Source organism: Melospiza georgiana, chromosome 1 (assembly GCF_028018845.1).
Source record: "Melospiza georgiana isolate bMelGeo1 chromosome 1, bMelGeo1.pri, whole genome shotgun sequence".
NCBI classification, from domain to species: domain Eukaryota; kingdom Metazoa; phylum Chordata; class Aves; order Passeriformes; family Passerellidae; genus Melospiza; species Melospiza georgiana.
Genome location: NC_080430.1, coordinates 23,219,762 through 23,246,254, shown reverse-complemented (window position 1 = coordinate 23,246,254; position 26,493 = coordinate 23,219,762). Strand labels below are relative to the sequence as shown.

The 26,493-nt window shown below is 41.0% G+C and overlaps 1 protein-coding gene across 2 annotated transcripts in view; it reads right to left on the bottom strand.

The window, feature by feature from the left end:
- Positions 1–24,011, bottom strand: part of CDK14 (cyclin dependent kinase 14) — a 351,806-nt gene extending 327,795 nt beyond the window's left edge. Inside the window, exons 1-2 of one of the 2 annotated variants that reach the window (XM_058021900.1) lie at positions 23,817–24,011; positions 17,234–17,265 (exon numbers count right to left, since the gene is read on the bottom strand). In XM_058021900.1, the coding sequence (XP_057877883.1) occupies positions 17,234–17,265; positions 23,817–23,907 (123 nt within the window). In that variant the 5' untranslated portion in view covers positions 23,908–24,011. The remainder of the gene's footprint in view (positions 1–17,233; positions 17,266–23,816) is intronic. The other variant, XM_058021892.1, reaches the window with a different exon arrangement.
- Positions 24,012–26,493: the final 2,482 nt, after the last annotated feature.

Here is a 26,493-nt window from a genome sequence, read left to right as displayed (position 1 = left end):
ATGAAGCTGGCATATACAATAACCTGTGGTATATTACTATGAGAGCTACAAGCAAGATAACTGAACTGTCATACACAAAAGATTTTGAAATACAGATGATGATAAGCACAACTTTAAAAACTATGTCAAAAGTTATACGTAATCTTTATTAAATATAAAGCTTTATCATGTATCAAGTCAAGAAATAAAAAATACAGAAAATTAGACTGGTCAAAAATTTTCCACTTTTTTGCAAAAGCATAATGGTTTCCAGAAAGATGCCATTAAGAAAAGATTTTTCAGAACCAAAACTGGACCTAGCTGTCAACTCATGTCTGTAAAAGAGAATATTATCTGGTGATCACAAAATGCAGCTGGGCTGTGTGATACACATGCTGAAACACTATCAGCTTCTCTAGAGTGGGCTGGATCTTTAAGAAGAGGAGAGTTGGCCTCTCATCCTGTTACAGACAAAAAAAGGGATCTAAAATCTCAGTACTTTGAAGAATAGATTAAATATTTATTTTCCAGTTCAAAATTAAGGCCTACTACACTTCTACAGTAAAGGAGCCTTTACTCACAACTCTTCCCCGATATTAAATGAAAGAACACATGCACATCTACACAAGAAAAATGTCCACAGAGACATACAGACTTGCAGGAAACAGAATACAAACAAATTAAAGCAACAAGTCCCTGTGGTCCCATTTGGAAATACTGCACAGGAAATCCAAGTGGTAAGGTGAAACTATTCTGACTAGGAATGCAAATAGAAGCTAAATAGAAAACAGTTTAGTTGTAAGCTATTTTCAAATATTTAAGAATTCGAGAAGGGAGAAAGAAGACAACTTCACAATAAAACACTTGCTTTTCATTAGCATTTTTGTGGAGTTTGTAAAATCTCTAGAGAATGTGTTGCCTGAATATGAAGTCACATTTTGAATACTGTGTAAGTAATAAGACATCTTCCCCTCCCTAGAAAAGACCCAGATCCTTCACTATACTCCAGTTTTCCTTCACTGTTCTTCTCTTTACCCTCTCCAGGCTATTCTATGATGGATTTGTCAGCAGCTCCAGCTCTTTTGTAAGAGACAACTCATTTCTGCAAAAAGAATTTTCTTCTCTTTTATTTATGCCAGGCATTTGAGTAAGATAAATCAGAAACTGTAAAACATGAACCAATACAAAGCCAAGACTACACCTGGAGTTTTGCCAGCAAGAGTAGCATTGTTTAACAAAATTACCCCTAAGAAACATTACCACTGTGATTTTTATGTGCCCCTAGCTCCAAACACAAAGATGCCAATATTGGATGAAGCCACTCAGCCAGTGTGCTCTGTCTGTCTCTCAACAGATAAGCTCTGTGGTTTCTGCGGAGGGAGAGCACATACCCTTCCAGTGAGAGCCACCTCCAGATGTTTTCCATTTGTCCCCTCCTCCAACATGTGCTCTGCTGTCCCCAGACATGCTTCACTGTTCCAAATCTTGGGGAAAAACTCACCCCCACCCCAAGCCCTGCCAAGGCTTTCACAGGCCTGAAGCTCCTTCCCTGCAGCAAGGCAGAGACAGCAACATGAAATCAGTTCAGTTCTGTGGAGCTCTCCACAGAAAACTTCCCTCTGCCTCCTTACTTCCTTTTTTACTCAACTTGTCCACATCACACATAGTTTTGTGTATCTGTAATAATTCTCCTTGGTGGTCTTTTCCAGGCTTAACAATCCTACTCTATTTGCTTTCTCCTTACAACACAGCTGTCCCATGACTGCCCTGCTGGGGTTGTCCAGTTCCAGCAAAGCCTTTCCAAGAAGGACTCTGGGAGGCACTTTGGATGATTGCAGAAGAGAGAGCACAGAAAACAGTGACACCTCATGTAAAGGCATGCAAAGGAAGAAACATCCTTGACTCCCTCTGTTATCACCTCCACAAGTCATTCAAAGTGTCAATTTAAAATCAGAGGAGGAGCAGGGCAGCATGTCTATCATCTATAAAAGCTGAGAACACACTAGCAACATACCTGCTAGCTTCCTCTCCCAAATCCCTGTGGTTAGCATGAGGGAAATCATTTATACCAAGTAAACATGGTAAAGGTTATACTAGATATAAATATATAAGATATAAATAAAGACAGGAGTCAATGAGGAAGTAAAGACCCAACCTGCTTGACATGGATATCCGTAGTTTGAATATATTGTGTTAGAGACAGAAATTAATTTATTCTGTACTTGCATTCATATTTGGATACAACTGCTTTGTATAGCCTTAGAATAAATACCAAATTTCCCCTTAAATTTCCCCTTATGCTTGCAAGCAGATTTGTGTTTATTACCTTAAAAGATTGAAAGTCATTATGGATATTTCTAATATACTTTGCTGCCTCTTGAACATACACTTCCTTAAAACCAGCCAATTTTTTAAAGTTTATATATAGTCAAAGATAAATGCAGCCTAAGTCAGAAAACTAATTTTCTTAGAAGAAGCCTAAAGAAGAATTCAACTGTTCATATTAAAGCATAACATAAAAGGACTTAGTAGTGTGGGAGAAAAATGATGGGGAGGAGATACCAATGCATGCATCAAAGCTTCACTTTAATAATATAAAATAAATAGGTATCAGGCTGAAGCCTGATTAAGAAAACTTAAACATGGAAAAATTTTGGTTTTCTCTCCCAAGTTTTTTGTAACACACTTTTTTTCTTCCAAAAGAACTAAACTAAACCTGTAAGACCAGTTTATATACCTGTTGTGGCTGCAAGGGACAAAAAAAATTTATGGCATGATTTGTAAATTGTCATGTTAATCACTTCTGCACTTCTTGTCTGCAATCAGTCAAGGCTGCTAACATTTACCTGAGCAATAACCATTGTTTTCAACAAGAAATATTACTACCTCGTGCCCATTTTTCTTATTAAGTATCATTTTACAAATTAAGGCTTTGATTCTATGAGTATGCACATTTTTGACAAGTTTATGTGTTTCCCTGCAAGCCAGCGAAGCTGTCAGCACACAAAGCACAGAGCACTTCATGCTTTGCAAAAGCTTTACTAAGAATTTAGGAACCAAATACTAAAATCTACTTCAGTAACCAATAATGTGAATCCAACTGAGACATGCATGATAACCTGCTTATTAAAAGGTACTTAAAATGCTGACCCCATCTAGGTTACCAGAACAGCAGGCTATTGAAATGTGGTTTTGTGATCAAATTCAGGAGATTTATCAGTCTATCTGGAGAGGGAGAAAAATAACAGACACAGCAGAAGATTAAAGAAGGATAACAGAAAACATAGGGACTGATGAATTTGAGGGCTCTAATATTTAGGCCCTGCCCATATCTTCCTAAGTAATAAAAAACAAAATAGTAATCAATACTCATTTTGAAATCTAGAGTACACAATAGGTTTATAGCTCACATTAATTCTAGAGAGAGCTTTATGATGCTTTTAGTGGCCCAGGACAATAATTAGAATTGTCAAAATGCACCTCAACATTGGTGCTTTGTTTTCCATTTGTCTTGGTTGTTAACTTTGGCCATTAAGACAAAAAAAAAAAAAAAAAAAAAAAAACAAACAGAAAAACAAAATGCTTTAATGACCACAATTCACCAACCCATAGCTGATTTTTCATTATGAGTTTTGGGATTAATTTTTTAGTATTTTACACACTAATTAACTAGTTTGGGAGAAAACTGTCTCCAGGGGACCATTAATTAATTACAGACATATTGTTTATTAATGCATACTTTTTTTTCCAAAACTGTGCAGCTAGAGTGAACATAATTTACTCCCTTCTCTTATAAACTTAAATTAATCATAAATCTGCTTTACTGCACTCTAGATTATAGCCCAGTTTTAAAGCATCCCCCACCTTGATCAAGCAGGACCCTAAGGGTACCATTTTTTAGAATAATGAGCACAATCTTTTGAACTATTCTACTGAAGGAGTCTGGTGCTCAGGACAGAGTTTCATGAACCAGTTTGCAAGATGCACATCATCCTGCAATTACAAAACGGCAGCAATTTCTAAAATGCAAGCCAATATAAGGCAGTTCACCTCTTAAAGAGTAAACTGGAAAAAAAAGAAAGTACTAAAACAGTAAAATATGTGATTGTGCACTAGTCTTAGGCAGAAAAACAAAATAATGGTATGCTACTCTTTCAAAAGTAGAGGTTGTTCAGCTGTGCTTTGTTGATGTTGACAGCAACTTTATGCACAAGCAAAGAACTTACAGGTACAACACAGCCATTCAAATTTGGAATACAGCCCTACCACCATCAGTTCACAGATCCTTTCCTAGAAATCAAGCATTAGACCACAAAGTGTTAAAGCCAAAATTACAACTGAGAGTGCTGTTGACAGCTGGTACAATGCAATGAATAATTCTGGCTAGACTTGGGTTCCCCAGCTTTTTTTTTTTCCACAGGATATTTCTTACTGCTAATGCCAATTCCAGAACTGGAAACATTTCAGGAACAAGTCTATAAGCAGAGCAATTCACCATAAGAAGCACTTAAGGGCCACACTTCAGATCAAGAATTGAGAAGCTTCAAGTAGCCTGCATTTGCTCCACACAACTCCATATATAAAGTTAGAAACATATTTAAGGAAGAAGCAAATGTGAAAACCAAGGTTTAAAAGTGCACACAGCAGCAGAAAGTGTGATGGGATATTCCCCCTTCCCCTAGGTTTATGGAGAAAGAACTACATGTTAAAAAAGTATCTCCCCTCCCACCCTACTGCCTAGACCCACTACTAACCAGAAAAAAAGTTCTTCACTTTTCACCTCAGCCTCCCCAGTGTCCTTTCCAAAGGGAATACTCAAGACTTGGTGAAGAATTCCCTTTATTTGACAAAGCTTATTTTCGCTCTGATGCTTTTGGCAGCAAATGTTTCCTCTTTCCAGATAAATCAGACTGGAGCCTCAAAATGACTGACTTTGCTACAAATGGATAATTCCAGGCAAAAAATACTTTATTTCTGTTGGAAGCATGTGGTTCTTTTAAAGGTTCATAAACACAGGTGATTTCCATGGATAGGTTAGAGACAGTTTTTGAAACTGACCTCATGGAAGAGCAGGCAGAAGCGACACTTAAATACACACCTTACGCATGTTAATAAAAACAAATTTCACAAGAGCCCCCTTTTTTTGTAATTCCTCATGGAAACACTTGATAAGAGGTAAAACTACAGATTCCTGTAAGAGAAAAAAAACTCAAACTTCAGCAATAAGCTCTGTGTTGCTTGCTCTGGAGCACCAAGTGTTGGGATTCGGAGAGGGAAAGAAACAGAAGGACTATTCCAGGGGTGTCTTTGGCAGATGAGCAGTGGATAGGAATGAGTTTTTAAAGGTAAACATTTTATTACAGCTGTTTCTAGAGAATCTCCACAATTATAGTTCTTCTGAGCTTTAATAAACAAGTGGTTTGAAACAGTATCTCTTACAGTGTTCATAGTACTGGGCCTCGATTATTTGCAATGTACCATATGGAATCACAGATGAAGCAAATCACTTCTTACAGAAACAATTAGAATATTATAGGTGATCACATATGGAAAAACTAACAATAAATCAATTGCATGTGGCACAAGCAATGCAAAAAGCTTCCAAAAATGCAGAAAGAAAGCAGCCTGTAAAAAAGTCAAAAAGTCACAAATGGTGGAGATTGGAAGGCTCCTCTGCAGGTCATCTGGTCCAACCCATCTGCTCAAGCAGAGCCACCTAAATCACAGTGCACAGGATGGGCAGGTTGTCCAGATGGCTCCTCCACAGATGGTGACTCCACAACCTTAATGGGAAATTTCTCTTTCTCCTAGGTCATGCTCACAGTAAAAATGTGTTTCCTGATGTTCAGAGGTTTTCAGTTCCCTGTCTCAGTTCATGCCCCTGTCCTGTCATGTGGCACCACTGAGAAGAGCCTGACTTTGTCTTCCATACATCCTCCCTTCATTGGTAAGATCCCCCACTGCTCCTTCTCTTCTCCAGGCTGAACAATCCCAGTTCTCACAGGAGATGCTCCAGTCCCTTAATCACTTTAGTGGCTCTTCTTCACGTCCGTCTTGCACTGAGGAGCCCAGAACTACCTGTACAGCAGGTGTGGCTTCCTCAGTGCTGCGTGGAAGGGAGGCACCACCTCCCTTCACCTGCTGGCAACATTCCTCCCAGTGTACCCCATGATACCAGCACCCACCTTTGCAGCAAGGGCACGGTGCAAGCTCACATCCAACTTCATGTCCACCAGGACCCTCAGGTTCTTTTCTGCAAAGCTGGTCAGTTCCAAACATAATAGGTTTTAATAAACAGTGTGGTCTGAACTTGGAGACTGAGCCTCTTTTTGAGCTACAGGCAAAATTCCATCCTGTACCCAGTTAAATTCCATGCTGTACCCAGCTCAAGGCCCTGGTGAGTGACACAGGGTTCTTTCTGGAGGTTGCTGTCTCTCACACTGTGGCTCAGACTGTTGGTGACACACCATGAGTGCTAGTCACGTGGTCCTGAGGCAGAATGCTGAGGTTGTGAATGATAACAGTTTAATCCAATTTCTTCCTGATTAATTATCTATTTGAAATCTTGAAGAAGGCTAAGAAGCAAACTCAGATTTTAACTAATATATTCCAACTGAATATCTCATATTCCATCTATGTTCTTTGGCACAAGGAAAAGGAATTACATTTTCCATTTTTCACCTTCCTCTCCAAGAGGCCTTCTCTCTGATTTTTCACAAACAACAGAAACTGAATAAGGAAGCCATGGCATTCTCCCAAATCTTAACAATAAAGTAAACCAATTCACACAGGCTTCCAAGATAAGGATCCACTCACAGTAGAATATCTGCTCCAGAGTCTTGCATCACCACTGAACCCCAGAGGACCCTTGAAATCACCTCCTCAGCAGTGAGTGCCAAATATGCTCAGGAGCTCTGCTGAGTCCCAGGGCACTGGGCTCACACTGGTGTCCTCTCTGAAGCTTAACTGACAATACCAAAATGAAACATCACTTTGACTGTAAAAGTCTGCACCATTTCTGCCCCTCCTGTGGGTGAATGAAATAATTAGTGCTGGGAATTAACCTAGCAGAGCATCCCAGTTAAAATACTGTCAAAATTAATGTGTAAGATAGAATTTCAAGGAAAGGATTCTTGTGTTCCATGACAGTATTTGTTCAAATATGACAGAATTTTCTTTCATAACTTTTTTTTACTTTTGAAGAAACATTTTATTGAATATCATAGTTTTGTGTTGCTGAATATAATCACAAATATAGTTTGAGCCCGTTGTCTATGTCCATATAAAATGCATGACTAAGCATTCTCTCCACACCACTGAAAAAAACCTGTTCTTAAGATATAAAAAAATATATGCAGTCTAACTCATAACATCCTAGATATTGCAAACTTACTTTCAAACATAAAAATACCATTTTCTTGCTGATTTGAACAGAAAAAGGTCCTGAAATGCTATAGCATATCTTTTACAAGGGCAAGCAAATTAGGCATCTTCTCTGAGCTTCTGTCATGATTTGATGACGGCCAGACAAATCACATTTAAATGAGCCATACCAGAGTAGTAACTAAACAAGTGGAAAAAAAAACCAAAAACGCAAGTATTTCTCCAGATGCTGTCCTCTAGTTTCTGGAATTCTGTGCATCTCCAAGGTCATCAGGAGATGCCTCTAACAAACATCCTGTTTGGATCTGGTTCCTCTCTGTGCATGAAAAGCTAAAAGAAATCATCACTGCTTTTATTCTTTATTTTTTTAAACAAACAAAAAACAAAAACTATTTTCCCTCCAAACCAAGCAAACCTGCAGTCATGAGAGACTTCCCACATCTGAACAAGCCAGGACACTGTAAGAATGATAATGAATTTGACAAATGGAACTTGTATCTTTCTTTGCATGGATAAGCTAAAAAAGCTTTTTCTGAGCAAGCATGGATTGCTATTTTTTAACTGTAAAACTGCATCAGTAATTGGCATGGACAAAGGAGAGCAGGTTGGAGATCATTTAATAAATCTGTCTGTTTAGAAGGCCAATAAATAAATGAGAGTTACCAACCCACGCTTTGTGTGGCTTCTGCCAGCGTCTGCCGGTGCCAGCAGCCTCCACAGCCCGCAGGTGCTGCCTCCCCTCCTGCCCACTGCACTCAGGACAGGGCTCCCACCCTGGCTGGGCTTCCCCGCAGCTGGCTCAACATCTGGCAAGCCTTCAGAACATCCCTGTCACCACGGACAAGGTGACAATGCCAGCTTCAGAACAGGACAAACAGCATAAAGGCATAGAGTGGCTGTAGATAACTACACCGAGACTAAGCTGTAAATGAAAAGAGGCACAAACAGGAAAGCAAAAAGAGGAAATCAAAGAAGCATATCTGCGCCTAAGAGCTAACCAACATGGGCACTGCACTTGAACTGTGATGCAGCTTTTGTCACTGGTTAAAAGGAAATAACTGAAAAGAAACCAGAAATTGTTATAAGGGGACTACCAATAACAAAAGGTAAAGAAAAGGATGGACATACTGATCCCATAGGAGGATGGGAGAGATGTGTACATAGATAGTTTTCCAAAAAAAAGAAAAAAAATGTAAAACAAAATAACCACAATTAATAGAACAACTTCCAAAAAAAGTAAGAAGTGAAGATCTTGGTTCTCTGTCAGAAACAGATCTTCTTTCTCAGTCAGAAAGCAACAATAACTGTTAATGGAGAGACAAAGATAAAACTAATTAATTCTAAAGCTCTCTACACATTTCAACATGTTCTCCTTCTAACAATACAGAAAGGAAAAGTTCTTCATCTCTAGACACAGTATTTAAGAAAAATAAGTCAAAATATGCATCCTCTGCACTACTTACAACATAACTTGGCATAATGAAAAGTCTTCCAGATCTCAAAGCTGAAGGGCACATCTGACCTAACTGATCACAGCAAGTGACCTCAGACAAATTTCTTCAGTGTCGAATTTTCAAGACAGATGACAGAAAACAAGTCCAGGAACAGCACAAAGCCCCTCTCAGGTGCAGTGCCAGGATCACCACGCCTGAGTCTCAATGTGCATCCCAGTGGAGAAAAATGAAGGTAAAGATCCATTTAAAAAAATGGTGCTGAGGGTTAACAAGAAGTTTACCCTCCCTAAAACAAACAGGAAGATGCCTCAAACATGGAAGAACACCTTTTTGTACATGTGAGCTCTCGAAAAGTTAGTGTACAAAGAAAAGCCCTGCTGAGTACATGGCAATAAGAAAAATATTGTAAGCCACTGGATTTCCTCAGTTGGCACATCAATGAACATTTTCCAATGCTAGTAATGTTTTTATTGCTCCATACTTAAAAAGCTGAACACCTGGATTCTACTGAAAAACTTAATTCAAGTGAAGTAAAAACCTCAGAGGGCCCCAAACACAATCAATTCCAGTTATTACTTAGAATTGGTTATAATGCATTATGTGTTCTCTCAGCAATCCTGCTTCCATCATTTATCATTGTTTTCAGCAGCATTCACACTTTTACTTAATAAATTACTGCCAATATTTCATACTTAAATAACTTGTAATATTCAAGTTTGAATTTTTAAACATGTTAAGGAGAATTTCTATACCTGAAATGAACATAAGAAGTACTAGCAGGACTCTGACTCAACTGGCTTAGAAGTAGAAAAGTTTGCTGGAAGGCGAAAAAGATAAATTCCAGAATATATAGAAAAATAGGTGTAAGGCAATAACCATTTCTTTAAGCCTTAATATCATCAAAATGACATTGTTTTGTGTACATAAAATCCATTTTGTTTGAATAAGCCTGTAATCTCTTTTTTCTTATCCCTTTCAAATAATTAACAAGAGATGTCAATTGGCTCAGAACTTTGATTACTGTGGATGAGATCCTGCAAATATATGGCTGTCAGCAATATTGTGACACACAGCAGATGAGGCAGCATACATGCAGAATTTCTCAGGAAAGTTAAAATGTAGACTGATAATTTTAATTTAGATCCCTTCATAAGATTTAGATATAGTCATATGTCTGCTCTTGTGTGGCTTGGAAGAAAAAAATAACAAAAGCAATAATGTCTAAGTACAAAGTAGACAGAAGAGATAAGACTATCAAGGAAGGGGCATGATTATTTCTTGCCTCACAATCAGGAGATGGCCCACAAGGCCAAGAACAAGAAGATATGGATCCCATATAAAGCATATTGTGCTTTGTTACTCTATTTAATCTATCAATAAATTACTATATCCTGTATGTCTCAAGAAAATAAACAGCAGGATTTACATGTAAGCATACTTGATGAAAATTATAATAGCTTACATTCAGACTCCACATTCCTGGAATGCATACACCCTCTGATCTGATGAGCAGAAACATCCCAAAATACACATGCACAAGTGAGAGAAGTAGGCCTGGAAATTCATCTTCATTTTGCAGTGTTTCTCTGATAGCTAAAACACTTGCCTGCAGATCACAACAGAGCTATATATGTCAGCATTTTGGACAAATCCTCACCAGCCACTGCTGCAAACATGGATTCAGACCAAGCTCTGCTCCTTTGCTCCATCCATTCTCAAAGAAAAGTTAAGCAAAGGACACAGGCATATCAACTAATCACAAGAACCCTTCTTCAGTCCTTTTCTACAGAAAAAAAAGGCAGAGAAAAGGAAGAGTAAGCAGGTTCACACTTGACTTAACCACCATCTTATGTTCACACTACACACTGTCTAAAAGGTAACAGGATGTACTCCCACCAAACACAACAGGCAGCAGAGCACACAACAGAGCATATCAATGGCTGAGGCAAAAATTCAAACCACTGCCACTCCACAGATTTAAGGGATGTGCCAAGATTAAAGCTCTTCCTCAGCTACTAAAGAGGGTTCTCAAACTTTCATCTCCTAAAGGCCAGGTCTATCCCCTAGCAATAACAATTCCTGTACTGAATGGGAAGAGCCACTGCCAAGTAAATCTCAAAAACTTCCACATGGTCTCAGGTTTTGCTTCAAAGCCTTGAAATTGGCAAAACAAAGCAGATATTTCATGGTCAGTTTTTCTTGCCACTTTTTTCCTGCCACTTCTCAGTTGCTTAACAGCTTGCATTGTGATCCCCTAGATCTGTTTCTGAAGTGTCTCTCATGCCTTCCAGAACCTGATTTATTTCCATGTGCAACATAGCACAGGGAAGTGACAGCAATCCCTGATCACCATATAAAAAATAAAAATTCTCTGAGAAGTTGTGCAAGGCTACCCAAGAGTTGGGCTTTTTTGAGCCACCAGAAGTTTCAAAGACCAGGGTTTTTACAGAACAATGTCCCTTCTGTCCCACAGAAAGCACATCTGTCCCACAGCTGATGCAGTAAGAAGCTTTAGCAGAATGGCAATATTTGCTCTCTTCCATTGATGCCCTTCATTCTCAGACTCACCTGAAGCACAACTGCAAATAATATTATCAGTCTAGAGAAAACAATATTTCCCTTAAAGCAGATAAGAACAACTTTCTAAGGCCTGAAATGCTGGCACTATTCTGCTACAGATGCACACACATTAGCATCACACACCAGTCCTAAGAGCTAGGACACAATTCAGATTCATATTTTGTTGGAATGGCCTCAGAGAGATGCAGAGACCAGTAAATGTCTCTCTGATGTCTAAGCCATCTGCTGCTGGGGAACCACTGGACCAACACCAGATCCTCAGAAGTGTGAGAGAACAGTACTGGGGAACAGAAGACACAGAATTAGGAGTGGTAGGAACACAAACCATCTCCTGGGAAATCTCTGTCATGTACAGGCTCAGGAGACAACATCATCCCCACCCAGCTTCCCTCCCAAAGGTGGCAGTCTGGAAAGATCTTTATCAGACACACAAAGACCTTTCTAACCCAAGAGGGTGGTCCTCCTGCAGGAAGCATCAGATTACATTATCAAGCCTTTACCTCCTTCTTGTCACCAAGAAAATATTTGCCTGTGTCATGCATCAAGCAACACTTCAAAAGCAGCAACTGAGATGTCTTCTGCCTGGAATTATGTTTCCTCTCATTTGTTCTGTGACGATACATCTGAGCAAACACATTTTTCAGACACTTGAACCACCTCTGTACACATTTGGCAAAGTAACCTAACTACCAGATGAAGTTTTTCTGACCCAGTTCCCCAGTACTATTTAGAAAATGCTTTGACACCTATACTTCTGGCATTTTCTTCCAAATTCTGTTTTAAGGGGTTTTTATCTTTCTGTCATAGTGCACTTCTCTCTCAAGCTGCTAACTAGAAATCAAATAGTAAAAACATGCAGAAGTTATTTAGTGTATTATGTGCCACCTGCATTATGGCATTCAAATGCCTCTTGTTCATGCTTTACAAAGCTTTGCTTTTTTCCAACTACACCCTTTCCTTTAACTATTCAAAGTCAAAATAATCTCTATGCAAAAGTTCTGGTTCAGAGATGGGTGTCCTTTAAACCAAGACATTTTTCATGCCAACATCCCACAGAGGGAGTAGCCTTTTTATTTGGGGTGAGAGAGACTGTGAGAGCAGGCATATTACAGAATCAAGAAGTAACTTGGCAGAACTCCCTCCCCTTTCACACACTTCCACTTCAAACACACAGAAGTTGTTCCATGAGTGAAATAAATGAAATTTGGCTTCCTCAGAGTTGGAGATTCTGCATGCAGTAAGGAGTAGATGAGTATTAAGGATTTTGCTGAAGTCAGAGTATTCATAACACCTCCAACTGCATTCTCATATGCTCACAAGAACTTGCATTTCAGCTTTTCCATCAGAGGAGATGCTTATCTCTACCCCTCAGCCAGCTCACATGCTTTTCCAGCAAGCATCCAGGCATCTAGTGTCAGCCAGCTTCAAAGTTACTGTGTGAAGTCAGACAGCATAACACATGCAGCAGGCACAATCACAGCACCCCAATCTCCTAAGAAAGATGGCCTTAAAAAAAGGTCCTCTTGATATCAGTAAAAATTAACATTAAACAATAAACAATAAAACTCACTATAAGAAGCATTAATCAATAAAAATTATGTTTATTTTGAGTCTGAAGATTATTTTCTTTTGATTTCATTGTGTCATTGATATTAATTTATTTAGTGTGCACACATATGACTGAAGGTCTTAAAACATGATTTAAGGGCTCAGAGAAACCAGCAACAGAAGGACAAGAACAACAGCTTGCAACTGCTGACAATAATTTAGAAATAAATCATAATAGCAAGCAGCTAACTAAAGGAGTAGGTTACCACCAGCCTTGAGATGAATGTAGTCACAACATCAACACTGGCTGTTATTCCAAAAAATATGCTACAATTCAGTCACTTGTTATTTGCCTTGATCACATTGTAATGAAAAATAAATTGGTTCCATCATTATGAGGCAGAGTGGACTTGCTACACCAGTAGTCCAAATACATCAAAGCAATCCTGCATTAGTTGGAAATTATTAATCCAAACTTTGACAAACTACTGAAACACAAACAAAACATTCACTCAAGGAACACTTATTTGTTTTTAGACTGCTCTTTTTATGTAGTGCTGCTCCTCAGAGGTGTTCATTTTCTATCACGATATTCAGTGTAGATAATCAGAGCTGCAGCTAAAACAACAAAACAGATGCTAACTGTGCCAGAGCCCACACTCAGAGTGTGAAACTTAGGTTGCTTTGAAAAACAGGGCAGCTACTTTGCAGGGGGAGGGTGGCTCACAGTTTGCCATTTTCAGAGAATACATAAGGTACATTTAAGGACACCAGGAGAAGGTGCCTTACTCAAAAAACTTTGAAAAGAGGCAAGAACAGCCCCCCTCTCCCATGATACTCCATGACAGAGGAAACCAAACCACAAACCGCTGAAAACACTGAGAACCTTCCCAGCGATTTCAGCACGTCCTGACACAGGCCTATGTTTCAGTTCCCACAATGTGACCAGTATGACAGAAAGGAAGAGGCTAAAAGTTAAAAAGGAAAAAACAAAACCACACAATTACTGCTTTAAATGAAAGAAGTGTAGAAGAAGAAATGTAGAAGTTCTCTGTATCCACTCCTTTATTCATATAAGTCTCTGGAAGATGTCACAATATCTTAGGAAAGTGAGCAGGCTACCACTAAATCTATTAAATGGATTAATTCAGTGTTCTCTCCTAGACCAAAGCAAAGGCTGGCATCACTTACAGAAAACTGGTTTTTTTCATTTAATATTTAATCAAAGCAACACAAGAGCAGGTACTAAAAAGTGAGAAATCTTACACTACTCCTTCATGCTATTGTTGTGCTCTCACCTTATGGGTAGAACTAAATACAGCAGTAAGATCCCTGAAACAATTCTACAAATAAAAGTATTTCCTAATAGATAACTTAATCACAGGATTCACTCCTCATGATTCTTTTGGTTCCAATTTACTGGACAAAAAGAATTTTTGTCCAGTATTTAAAAAGAGTATTTGTCCAGAATTTTTATCCAAATTTACAGATTAACTTCATAACCAACAGAAAGCAATTATGTGGTACACTTGCCTATCATGTCTGACATCTTCATTTTTAGTAGTTTCTCTTCAAAGACAGACAACTTCCTGCAGTGTTATAAATTTTTCAGCTACTGCAAGCAATTAAAGCAGGTAGAATTAAGAACCACTGAAGTGCTCAATTTATTCCCCTCAGTTCCTGAGAGACAAACAAGTAAGCACCTCATGTAGCACTTACAATATGCAGAATAAAGTGAGACCCTATCCAGCTGCAAATGCAGACCTTGCAGCTTTAGAAGGGTCATCTTCCTCTTCATGCCACTCCCTCTCCTCCATCAGAAATTTCAGGTCCCTGTTGGCCAGCTTCTCCACCTGGTGTTCTAGTCATAACTTGAAAGGCTAAAACATGAGTCCTCCACCTCTATCTGTAAAGAGCATAAAGTTCCCCTGCAAGTTCATTGCTCCTTGTTCAAGCCCGGCTTCACAGGTCAACCTCCCTTCAGGAAAGGGGAAACACAGGCTGAGAAGAGATACACAGCATCTGTCAGCAACATAAAAGAGCATCGTTTCCCTAACCATACAAGGAGAATGCCCTGCTTATTAAATGAAATTTCTGCTTCAATAGTTGACTGTTTAATTTTTTGTAGTAGGAGGCGCAAAGCTGACAGCTTTGGACAGCTTGGAAAACTACTTGTCTCTCTTCTATCCTTATCTGATATTCCCGTCTGATATTCCCACTTACTGTCATATTAACTTTCTTCATAACTGTTTCCCTGTTATAGCAATACTACATACACAAGCCAGAAGACTAGACTGCTTTTTTTAATATCAAATGGACTTAGTAGTGTTTTTCAGGATGGCCTCCTAAGACCAATATGTGCACCCACTCCTCTGCTCACAGATTCTGTCTTCCTCAGGAGTAGGTGTTATTAATCAGGTACATTATTGTTACCAACGTCTGTTTCATCTTCTGATTTGAAGGATGTTTGAAAAGAAAGGAATTAAGTGATACCTGGTACAGCTTATTCTCTGATTCACACGTTAGGCTAGAAAATTGCCAAGAACTGTGAAGAATTTGAAGAGATAATAAGGACAACATAAAATCTCAAGACACTTTTCTTTCTCCTAAGAAATGACACCTAAAACTATGGAACCAGTTGATGCAAATGTCACATCAAGCTCTTCCATATTTACAGGGAATGGAAGAAACTTCTTTTGTGTACCCTTCCCACTAGATGTCCCTTACTGCCTCTGCAGTAGCTCATTGCAACAGTCTGTCAGATTCCATTAAAACATATTTGAAAGATTATTTCTCCCCCAACCTCTTGAATTTAAACAAAAATTTGCTCAAGTTGTCTCCTGTTAAAGCAGAAAACCAGGTTTAAAGAAAATAAATGCAACCTGCAGATAAACAATCCTGGGGAAGGGAAGGGGACAGAAGAACTGGCATCTTCATATGGCGGTGCCTTTTAATAGATCCTTCTAAATTCTAAGTCACATTTAATATGAGGTATTACTACTTTCTGAGCAGGTTATACCAGAGATATACCACTACAGCCTTCAGAAGAAAATACTGAACAGAACCAGACCAGATGTGTAAAACAAGAATTCAAAGTTTACTAAACATGTATCTGCACGTATTTGCACAGGTGTAACTTTCGGGGCGGAATCAAGTTCCATGAGAGTTACAAGAGAAATAAAATAGTCAGGACCAAATAGTCAGGACCACTGCACACTGCAACAGGAATTCCTGAAAACAGAGCCCGATCCCATGACCTTCACTGCAGACCTGAGATGGGTCAAGGTGAGTTACAGCTTTTGCAATGCATGTCAGAAAAGCATGAAATATTTATATTGTTACTGCTGTATTTGAGCATCAGTGTGATCTGTTTAGAAAGAGACGGAGTCTGATTTGATCCAGAATCCAGGACATTACATCATCATTTATTTATTCTAGAATCTGGCATTACACAACATCTATCTCGCTCCATTCAGCCAAGAATTTAAGCTTGCAGGCAATGAAGAAGAAATGCCAGAAGCACAACATCAACACATGAAAATACTTCCATTTGCTTCCAGCTATGGTGGCAGTACCAGGCAAGCACTGACTACAATACGACCAGTCACCACAGCAAGGCCTCCACCTCTTCCTGCACAAACTTGCTCCCTGGGATGACTTGCACTGACCTGGAACTCTCAAGCACAAATCCTGAGCAGCATATTTTACAAGTCAACTTGCAAATCATACCACAGACAGGTCAAGACCCCAAACTGATTAGACTGAATAATCAAGCATCAGCTTCACCAATAGACTAGATGTCGGTTTTGTGCTGTTGGGTTGGGTTTCTTTTTAATTTAATAATAAGCATCTCTCTCAGCTGACATATTCAGCAAGAAGCCAGTGCAGCAGCACTTTACATAAGGTATTCTCTCAGGAGGGATGTTTTTTTTCCCTGCCTGTTACAGTACAGGCCTACAGTTACAGGAATTATCATGGGCCAAGTTCTGTGAAGTACTTTCTCTGTATGCAACATTTCTCAGCACTGAACAGCTTTAAATGGCCACTTTTCTTAAAACATCCAGCTGTATTACATTTAAAAAAAACCCAAAACATAAGTGTTCCATGCAGACCCTTTGACTAACACATTATTCTGGTAGTTATTCAGAAAATTAAAATATGTTTGAGCAATAGGCAGGTATTAATTCACATGTACATCATAACATTACTATCTGTGGTTTCTTCTAGCATCAGTGAGACATATTAAAGGCATACCTGGACTATGTAAGGTACAAAGACATTTAACCTACCTCATCAAAGCCGCTATCTTCCTTCTTCAAGGCTGTAAAATAAAAAGAAAAAACAAATTATTATCTGTACTGCATTTCAATAAACACAAACCACTAGAAAAGAAAAAAATCAGGGCATTATTTTCCTGTTATAATAGGAAAGAGCAGGCTGGTGTGAATAACAATTTTATACTCAGAATGTGAATCTGTAAATGGAATGTAGAACAGCACAGAGAGTTTCTAAGAAAGTAAATTTACATATTTATGAAAAAATCCTCTGAGGTTAAAGAAAATAAGAGTTTGTAAGGGTGAGTTTGGGTTTTTATTTTAATTCCTAGTAAGTGTGAAAACCCTTTATGGAGAGCTTGACTGAACTTCAAAAAGGAAGAGTATAGCAAACACCCAACCGTGTATTCAGTTTTTCAAGTACTAACTCTTCACGAAATAGTATGCATTGTAACATACCTTTTCCCTGTTTTTCTTTTTATTTTAATTTTTAGTATGACTTGCACTACAACAGAAGAGATTTCTTTCTTACACTGTTAACAAGCAATGAATCAACAAACATAGGAGAGAAGAACAGTGCAGAAAATATGTGAACCAGTAAGAAAATGAAAACGCAAATAGTTCTGCACCTGTAGCAAAGATTAAGCTGATGGAAAGTTCTCCTTTAGCACACTGGATTTCTTTATTGAAACATGAAGAAAATTAATTTTTCCAAATCTGCACTGAACTGTGCCAGTCCAAAGGTACGAGACTGGTTCTTTTTCTCAGCCAGACCCACGAGGGACTGCACTCCGTGTGCTGCATGCCATGACCTGAAAGTGCTCTCTGTTTCCCCCTCCTGAAGAGCTAAAATTAGATAAACCATTGCATTGGTGATGGCTTCTTTGCAGTTTAAACCTTGGAGGTTTTCAGTTTGAGGGAGGTCATGAACAGCCGTGCAGCTCATGCAGTGCTGCACCAGAAGGGTCCCTCCTCACCATTAACATTAAGTTATAAGAAACATAATGTTTCTTCCACTCCTGCATATTTCTGCAGAAGACAAATATTTAAGCACCTAGCATGGTAAAGGATCCAGACTCCAGTTCTTCATTTTCTCTTTTAGATGCTCTTTTTGCCTTCAAATCACTAGTAATTTCTAAACATCTTTCAAATCTTGTCGTCAGATTACATTACCAGCTTCAAAACCAAAAACAACCAGGAAAAAAACCCCATCAAAATGCACACACACAAAAAAACCCCCAAAAAACTGAAAATCCCCAAAACAAGCAAACAAAAAACCCACAGCAAAAATAAAAACCAAATGAAACAAAATAATAAAATAAAAGCAAACAAAAAACCCACAAGAAACAAACAAAAACAAAACAAAACAAAAGCAATGCCAAAACTGTGGAAGCTGTATCAGAGGTGGTACTGAACACCACCTGTGCAAACGGTGCTGCACCTTCAGAATCTCCACCATGGGCAGCAAGGCACAAATCCCAATCATCTTTGTGCAGAAAAGCAGGGAATGTCCAGCCTTCCTTTGCTTTTAAACTCCCATTTCTTTAGGACACGAAACATGGCTTCCCTCAAACCTTTGAAGATCGCTGCTTCACAGGTACTCATCTAGATTTCATGCTCAGTGATAGAAACAATGAAACAAACCCTGGTGGTTTGCTGAGGAGGTCTGAGGCACACAGTGTACATTTTGATAGTTCAATATATTTTTATGGTTTTGAAGGGTGATCTAAACATTTTCAGACTGCAAATCCCAAGTACTCAGAACTATGAGCCAGGAAAGAGAAAGAAAGAGAGAAAGAAAGAGAGAGAAGGAAGAAAGAGAAGGGAAGGGAAGGGAAGGGAAGGGAAGGGAAGGGAAGGGAAGGGAAGGGAAGGGAAGGGAAGGGAAGGGAAGGGAAGGGAAGGGAAGGGAAGGGAAGGGAAGGGAAGGGAAGGGAAGGGAAGGGAAGGGAAGGGAAGGGAAGGGAAGGGAAGGGAAGGGAAGGGAAGGGAAGGGAAGGGAAGGGAAGGGAAGGGAAGGGAAGGGAAGGGAAGGGAAGGGAAGGGAAGGGAAGGGAAGGGAAGGGAAGGGAAGGGAAGGGAAGGGAAGGGAAGGGAAGGGAAGGGAAGGGGACCCCCCAACCTGTGTAACACTTTTTAAAAACACACTTTTAATCTTCCCAATTACCATTCAGGTCACGTTGACATACAAGCTATAAATTAGTAAATAACACTCAAGCTGTGCTGACATGCTTTTCTCCCTTACCAAAACACAGGATTTTCACATGACCAGAACACTACAGGGAATAGCCAAACAGATAGCTAAACAAAATTCACAGTGTAACAGAACAAGAAGAAATGGGAATATGTGGTCCATTGCATATATTTGGCTTGACTTTAGCTTCTTCCTTTTACTAAAAGAGGGCTTTTAAGAATCACAAAAAGAGTATGAGAGTTCTGGCCACCCATTTAATGAGATTCTGTTTAAAAATGATATCAGTCTCAACCAATTCACTGCATAGCATCTCCCAAAGAAGACGCCAAAGCAGCATATTTTATAGAACAAGCTATATTAAAAATACCTTTTTCTCCTTTATGCAATATTTTCCTTTTTAAACTGTTTAAAAAATTCTGCTGAAGTTAAGAAAAAAATAAACTGTTTACAAACGAAGTTCTCATTATCTCAGGTATGTGAGCTATGTGGATGTACATCAGAGGAGATTAGTGGAGATAACCTTTGTATCAGTGAGGAGCTAGTAACAAAGCCCAGGGATGGTCAGAAAGGCCATGGATTGCTTTTAGCACACTGTGATAAATCTCAGCCATGTTTTCTCTCTTTTTTTTCTTCCTTTCCTCCTCCCTTTCTTTGTAATCTGGTGTTAGTTTTTGGCTAAAGAAACTCATAAGAAAACAGAAGTTAAATGGCATGAGCTGAAGTGATCTCACATGATTCTGGTGCTATATGAGCTTCAACAAATGCATAGCTAAGAACTCTTCACATAATTTAGAGATGACTAATGCTTTTATTAAATTATTCACTAATAATTTAATTACATAACTATCAAAGGGCAAAACTAAGAACCAAACCTAATAAAGGTTTAAATCCTAAATTAAACAGTGAGTCAACTGAATTTCTAAAAGTTGCTTAACGTGTAGTTATGATGTGTTCACTTTTATGGTCAACACAGTCTCTAAGCAAGGAAACAATTTTTTTAAACAAATATGGATGTTCATATAAAAATGAATAGGCTGGCAGAAACTTACAAATGAAAAGAATTATGCAATTTTTTTCAGATTCTTAGCAATATTAGTTCTTTATGATAAGATAACTTTCAAGAGGGACACTCCTGGAAACACCAGAAAATTTCTGCCAGGAGAAAGGATACTTGAGCTGCAAAGACAGTTCATTTCTCTAGGACTGGAAGAATACAATTTCAGCAGCAAAGAGCCACCCTGCAGCACCACAGACCACACACATTTCCCCCAGCACACCACAGCACTGTATCATCCTCTGCCAGATCTGCACATAATGGAACAAAGTGAATGCTCAGGAAAAGGCTGACTGAGTGGACAATTTCACACATCACAATTCTCAACTCAGCAAAATAAACATTTTCAATATTAGGTACTCCAAGAGTTACAGGACTGAGCCCAGCTTTGTTTGATGAGCCAGATCTTCATCACCCACTTCCAGGAGAGCCAGTGGATGCAAAGCATCCATTCAGAGTAAAGAAAATGGGTCAAGTCTTCCTGAGGCTGCTGTTGGTACCTTTTGGGCCTCTGCTGTGCCCCAGGAATAACTACCCTGTCTAGAGATGGTGGAGAAATAGCTTCAAATGTTACCTAACATACCTTAGTGCACTGTGGAAAAAAAAAATATATATATATATAAATTAATTGCAGCTACAGCTTCTGAAATTGAGAGGACTTCTTGGTGGGAAGAAGTGGGTCTGAAATGCAGTTTATTGAGTGTTAACCTGAAAGGTCTAACAAAAAAAAGCTCACTGCCAATGACAATCAGGATACATTTCCACCTCTCTTAACATAAACTTGGGTATCTAAATCTGGTACCAAAGTTTGGGGTCTTGCAGTATTGAGAGAATTGCATTTGGTAGATGGAATACTGCCAACACTGGGGGAAGGTGTAACAGTGCTTTATCATTTAAAGAATGATCACCAGATCTTTCCTACTGCAACCCATGAAGGTTTGACTCACTAATTATTTGATTCAAGCACCACAGCACTCTAACATCATTTGTATGACTGTGCTCATGACACTATGTTGTGTACTTAAACCTGCAAAAACACAGACATTGAAGCACAACAGAAAAAGTTTGATATATCATCACTCTTTTACAGAGTGACAGAATTGTTTGGGTTGGAGACCTTAAAGATCATCCAACTCCCCTGTCATGGGCAGGGACAACTTCCATCACAAGTTGCTCAAAGTCCCATCCAGCCTGGCCTTTACCTCTGTCAGGAATTTATTGTTTATGACAAATCACAACTGAGCAGATGACTAAAAAAGTTACAAATGAAATATATAATTAATGTGCAATTTGCTAACCATACCAAGCAACCAGCACCTATAAAAAGAGCATTAAAACCCAAATGTCAGATACCCAGGAAGTCTTTTTCCAGTGAGGTTTTTGTTTTCTCTCCTTCACTTCAATATAAGAGTTAAGTGCAGCACATGTTTTAACCAAGGATTTCCTGGTATGCAAGTTTAGAGTTTCTTTGCTTGGGCTTATCTGTGGCTCTGGTATCAGGGAGTGGACTATCTCCAAACCTCACACAGATACATTAGAAGTTTTTTTGCTCAAAGTGCAGTTACCTGAATGATTATCAATATATTTGAGCATCTGGAGATGGAACAAACTTGCTGGTAACAGCTGTGTTTTAATCACAAAACAACCACCAGCAAACAAACAAACCAACCAACCACATACCAGCCCACACTCCTACACTCCTGCACACACACACACAGGGCTGGAGGAGCTTCCAGACATAAATATCCGTGTGTCTAAAACCAGGCCAGAGCTCCCAGAGAAACTGAAAGCTTGTTTAATTTGTGCAAAATGACAAGAAGAGATGATCACCCAACCGAGCCAAATAAAACATGCAGAAATTACCAGCCAGAGGGGCCTTGATCCCTAAAAGGCATTAACAGGACTGTCACTGTTACAACAAAGCAGCATCCTCATTCAAAACATTTTCTTTGTTAATGACTTCCACCATTAGTAAAACCCTTTCACAGCTCTGTGGAAGAGTGTCTCTGTGTTTATACATCCACAGAGACATATAACAGACCAAACACCTGACTGCTTCATTTTTTTAATTCTAATCAAAGAAAGTTAAATGTATTTTACAAGTTTAAGACTGATGATAGGTGAAAGCTGCTTTCAAATGGGGACAAAAAGATTTGTAACAGTGACTTGATACTTGCTTTACAACTGTAACTTTGCATTTCCCCTTGAAACTCTCTGGTTTACAAGTAAGAATAAGCTTTTCTCAGTCTCTTTCATCCTGGAGTAGGACAATAAAAATACCTGGTTTCAAAGACAATCATCCTCCTAAAAGCTTGCAGTGCTTGAATGCATACACAGCACGTGAAAAATTAAAATGCCCAAGTGTGCCAGCACAGATCCTGGGTAGGGTCACTGGGGAGAGCCAAAGGCCACAGCTCCTGGCAGGGCACAGGCACCTCACAGCCCCTCACAGCTCTGCAGGCTGCCCTGCCTCCAGCCAGCCCTCCCATGGGCAATGCATGGAGGGGCTGCGCAAGGGTCTGCAGAGGGTCTGCAGGCACACACAGGGCGCTGCGTCTGCCCTCGGGTGTCACAGCACCTCCTCCTGCTGCTCCCCGAGCCACCAGCTCGGGGACACCCCACACCTCCGCCGAGGTACCTCCTCTCCCCGCTCAGCCGTGCCTTGATGATGTCAGTGGGAACTGATGCTTTAAGCAGTGAATTAAGCAACACAGTGTGCCAAAGACTGAGAGAAACACCAGTCTAAGCAGACCAGAACTCTTTGGCATTGTTCACAATAACAAATTCAACTGCAAAATAAACTGGTGTCAAAGCCAAACACGGTGTGGTGGCACCGGGAGGTAACGCGGTGGCATTGGCATTCGGATGACGCTGCCTCAGGATGCTTTATGTCAGTGACAGAGCGACAAGACTTCCCAGCAGATGACAGATAGACTTCTTTTGTCTACCCCCCTAAATCACTGTGCCGCTATTCGCTGCTTCAGCATCTCACACTTCAACTAAAAACAACCTGCAGCCCGTACCAAAAATAAACTAGCAGACCTGCGACAAAATGAAAATACCCGACTGCTTTCTGTTGAGGTTTCTCTTCGGCAGTGGGGGCACGTCAGCCAACTCTCATTCACAGTTTGTTCCTCCCAGCCGATTTTGGGCTCACTCCATCGCAGACCCGTGCAGCGCTCCTGGGGCTACCGGAATTGTTTCTTTCCCGAGCTTTCTTCCCAAGAAATGTTTTTCGCGGACGGCGCCGTCAGGGCTGTTCCCAGCCTGGCAGCGCTGAGCCCACCGCCCGCCGTGCCCTCCCTGCCGGGACCCCGGGTGCGGGCAGCGCCGTCAGGCCCGGCACTCACCTATTCGGCCGAAGCTCTCCGATAAAGTTCTGCGCAACTTTTTCATCCTGCTGATCTTCTCGGCGGACTGCGAGTCGATCATGTCACACATCGGGGGGCGACCCCCCGGTCCCGCCGGCCGCCGCCGCCGCTGCCCAGGCTCGGGGGAGACACCGACAGCGCCCCTCCGGCCCGGGGCTCTCCGCGCCCCGAGGAGCCGCGGGACGGTCCCGGTCCGGCCCGGGAGAGGAGCCCTACACCGCGGCCGGTGCCGCTGCGCCCCGCGCCGCCCGGCTCATCGCCCCGGGATGTGCCCCGGGCTGCCCCGGCACGGCGGGCAGGGCGGGCAGGGCGGGCAGGGCGGCAGCGCCGAGCGCAGATGGAGCAGCGGCAGCAAAGTCCGGCCGGGGGCTGCGGGCGCCGGCGGCAGGGAGGGAGGGAGGGAGGGCGTGAGGGAGGGAGGGTGCGCTGAGAGAAAGGAGGAGGAGGAGCCTGGGCGGGCCGGGGAGCCCCGGGGAGGAAGGGCGGCGGCGGCGGCGGCGGCGGGGGCGTGAGGGGGGCCGGAGGGAGCGCCGGGGCCGGGCCGGGGATGCGCGCTGCCCGCGGGGCCGCGATGCCGGCCGGGGCTGAGGGGGACGGCGCTGAGGGGCGGCGGAGACACCGGGGCTGCCCTTGCCCCGCTGCTGCAGCGCCGGCTCCGGGATCGCTGCGGAACCCCGGGGCTGAGCGGGGCCGGCGGGGGAAGGAGGCGCCCCCAGGGCCGGCGGGCGGGGAGCGCTGGCCGTGCTGCTGCGATGGGCACGGGGAGAGGCACCGCGGGCGCCCAGAGCAGCCGGCCCGCCAGGCTGGAACTTGGGGTCCTCCCCACGTGCCCACGTGTCCAGGCACAGCCGGATAGTGTACCTTCATGTGCCTTAGCCTGCGACTTAATGAGTGTTGGGACCTTTTGAGCTTGTTAACTCCATTGAAGCAACGTCACTGAAAAATAAATCAGTTTAACCCATCAAAATGGATGGTCGTGTCTAGTCTAAAGTATAAAGTGGTTACTTTTGGAGAACAATATGTTAGGTAAGATTTTAAAGCACAGGTCTTTGTGGCTCAGATAGTATTTCAGTGTATGTTATCTTGTTAAAATGCACTTGGGTTTTAAAGAGGCCACCTAACACAATTTGCTGGAATTAGAGGGTGTCTAAGCTCAGTTTCAGAAGCACATTTGTCTAGACAAGTGTTGAGGTGAGTTGGGTTCAAGCCAACTGCAACTCTGTGCTCCGGGATTGGGATTGAGCCTTTCTGTTACAATGCAGCGGGGACGGACAGTATGCAGCATCTTGAGGTGGAAATCCATTGCAATTCTCTACTTTAATCTACTATATGTAGAATATGCATGTGCTTCTTGTGGCATGCAAGATACTGGGAACTTGTCCTGCCATAAAGCAGTACAGCAGCGCTGGTAAAATGTCTTATGCATTACACCTGAATGTACAGACAGTTTGATAAAAAGGGTTTTTTTGGAAGTGTGAATCCTCTTGACCCTGCTAGCATCTTTGAAACAGGAGCTAAAATGGCATTTTCAATGTTGGCTATGTCATGTTATAGAAGGAAATTGAGAAATGGTGGAAACTGGAACCTTGCAGAGACCAGTACAGGGAAAAGGAGGAGAAATAAAAATTAAGAAGGAACAGACAAAGGCACTAAAAGGAAAAAGGGAGGGAGAACACAAGTGTTTAAGGATGTTTAACTAAATAATTTCAAGAAAATTACATTTAAGTCCTTAATAATGGCTGATGGTTTGATCTTTGTCTCAATCTGAAATTACTACCCCTGTTCTTAGTAGGGAGGGAAATGCCATCCATCATCATACATAAAATATTCTGGTCCAGGAGCTGAAACTGAATTTAACATCTGAGCACTTTGCATTTTCTGTGTCACCATTCACTCCAGGTAGCTCTGCTGTTTGGCTGAGACTTGTACTAACAGAGCTATAATTCAGTCTGTGACTTGCTTTCAGCAATTAGGGATATCATTTCTGAGAGCTTCTTAGGAACCTGTAATTAACCATGCTTAATTGATAGATGCTGTCTTACCTAGTGAATTAGTCTAGATCCTAGCATCTAGTGAATTTGGAAAAATATTCCCTTTTTTCCTTCCTATTTCTAAGTAAACTCTCACTTTATCACTTGTGAAGGACAAGTCTCTGCCAGGCTGCTGCAGTCTTTCTTTCACAAAAAACAAGCAACCCAAAATTTCTGAGAAGCATCTGGTTTTGCAGCTGTTTGGGAATGATCTACAAGCATATGTCAGGGTCTTTTAAATCAATGAAAATTTTGCCTGAATTAGACACCAGTGTGGTGCCAAGTGAGAGAAACCCAGGTCTTGTCTCCCGAAAATTGTACAACCTCAGGATGCAGAGATGTTACACAGACTTTTTCCTCCAGAGGAAGGACAAGCTTCCAGCTGTGCACAGATTCTCCTGCAATTTGTGTCATTCTTCCCACTATGGTCTTTATTTGGCAGAAATATTTCTGTCAAAGTCCTTCTTTGTTCTCTCCCCAGCCCAAACCTCCTCTGTTTCCAAGGGCAGTAGTATTGAAAATTCATTGAATTCAGGAATGTGGAATCACTTTTGTAGCTTTGATCAAGCTCATAAGCTGGTGGTTCTTATTTCTCATCTCTGTATTTCCATCACCCATCTCAGGAA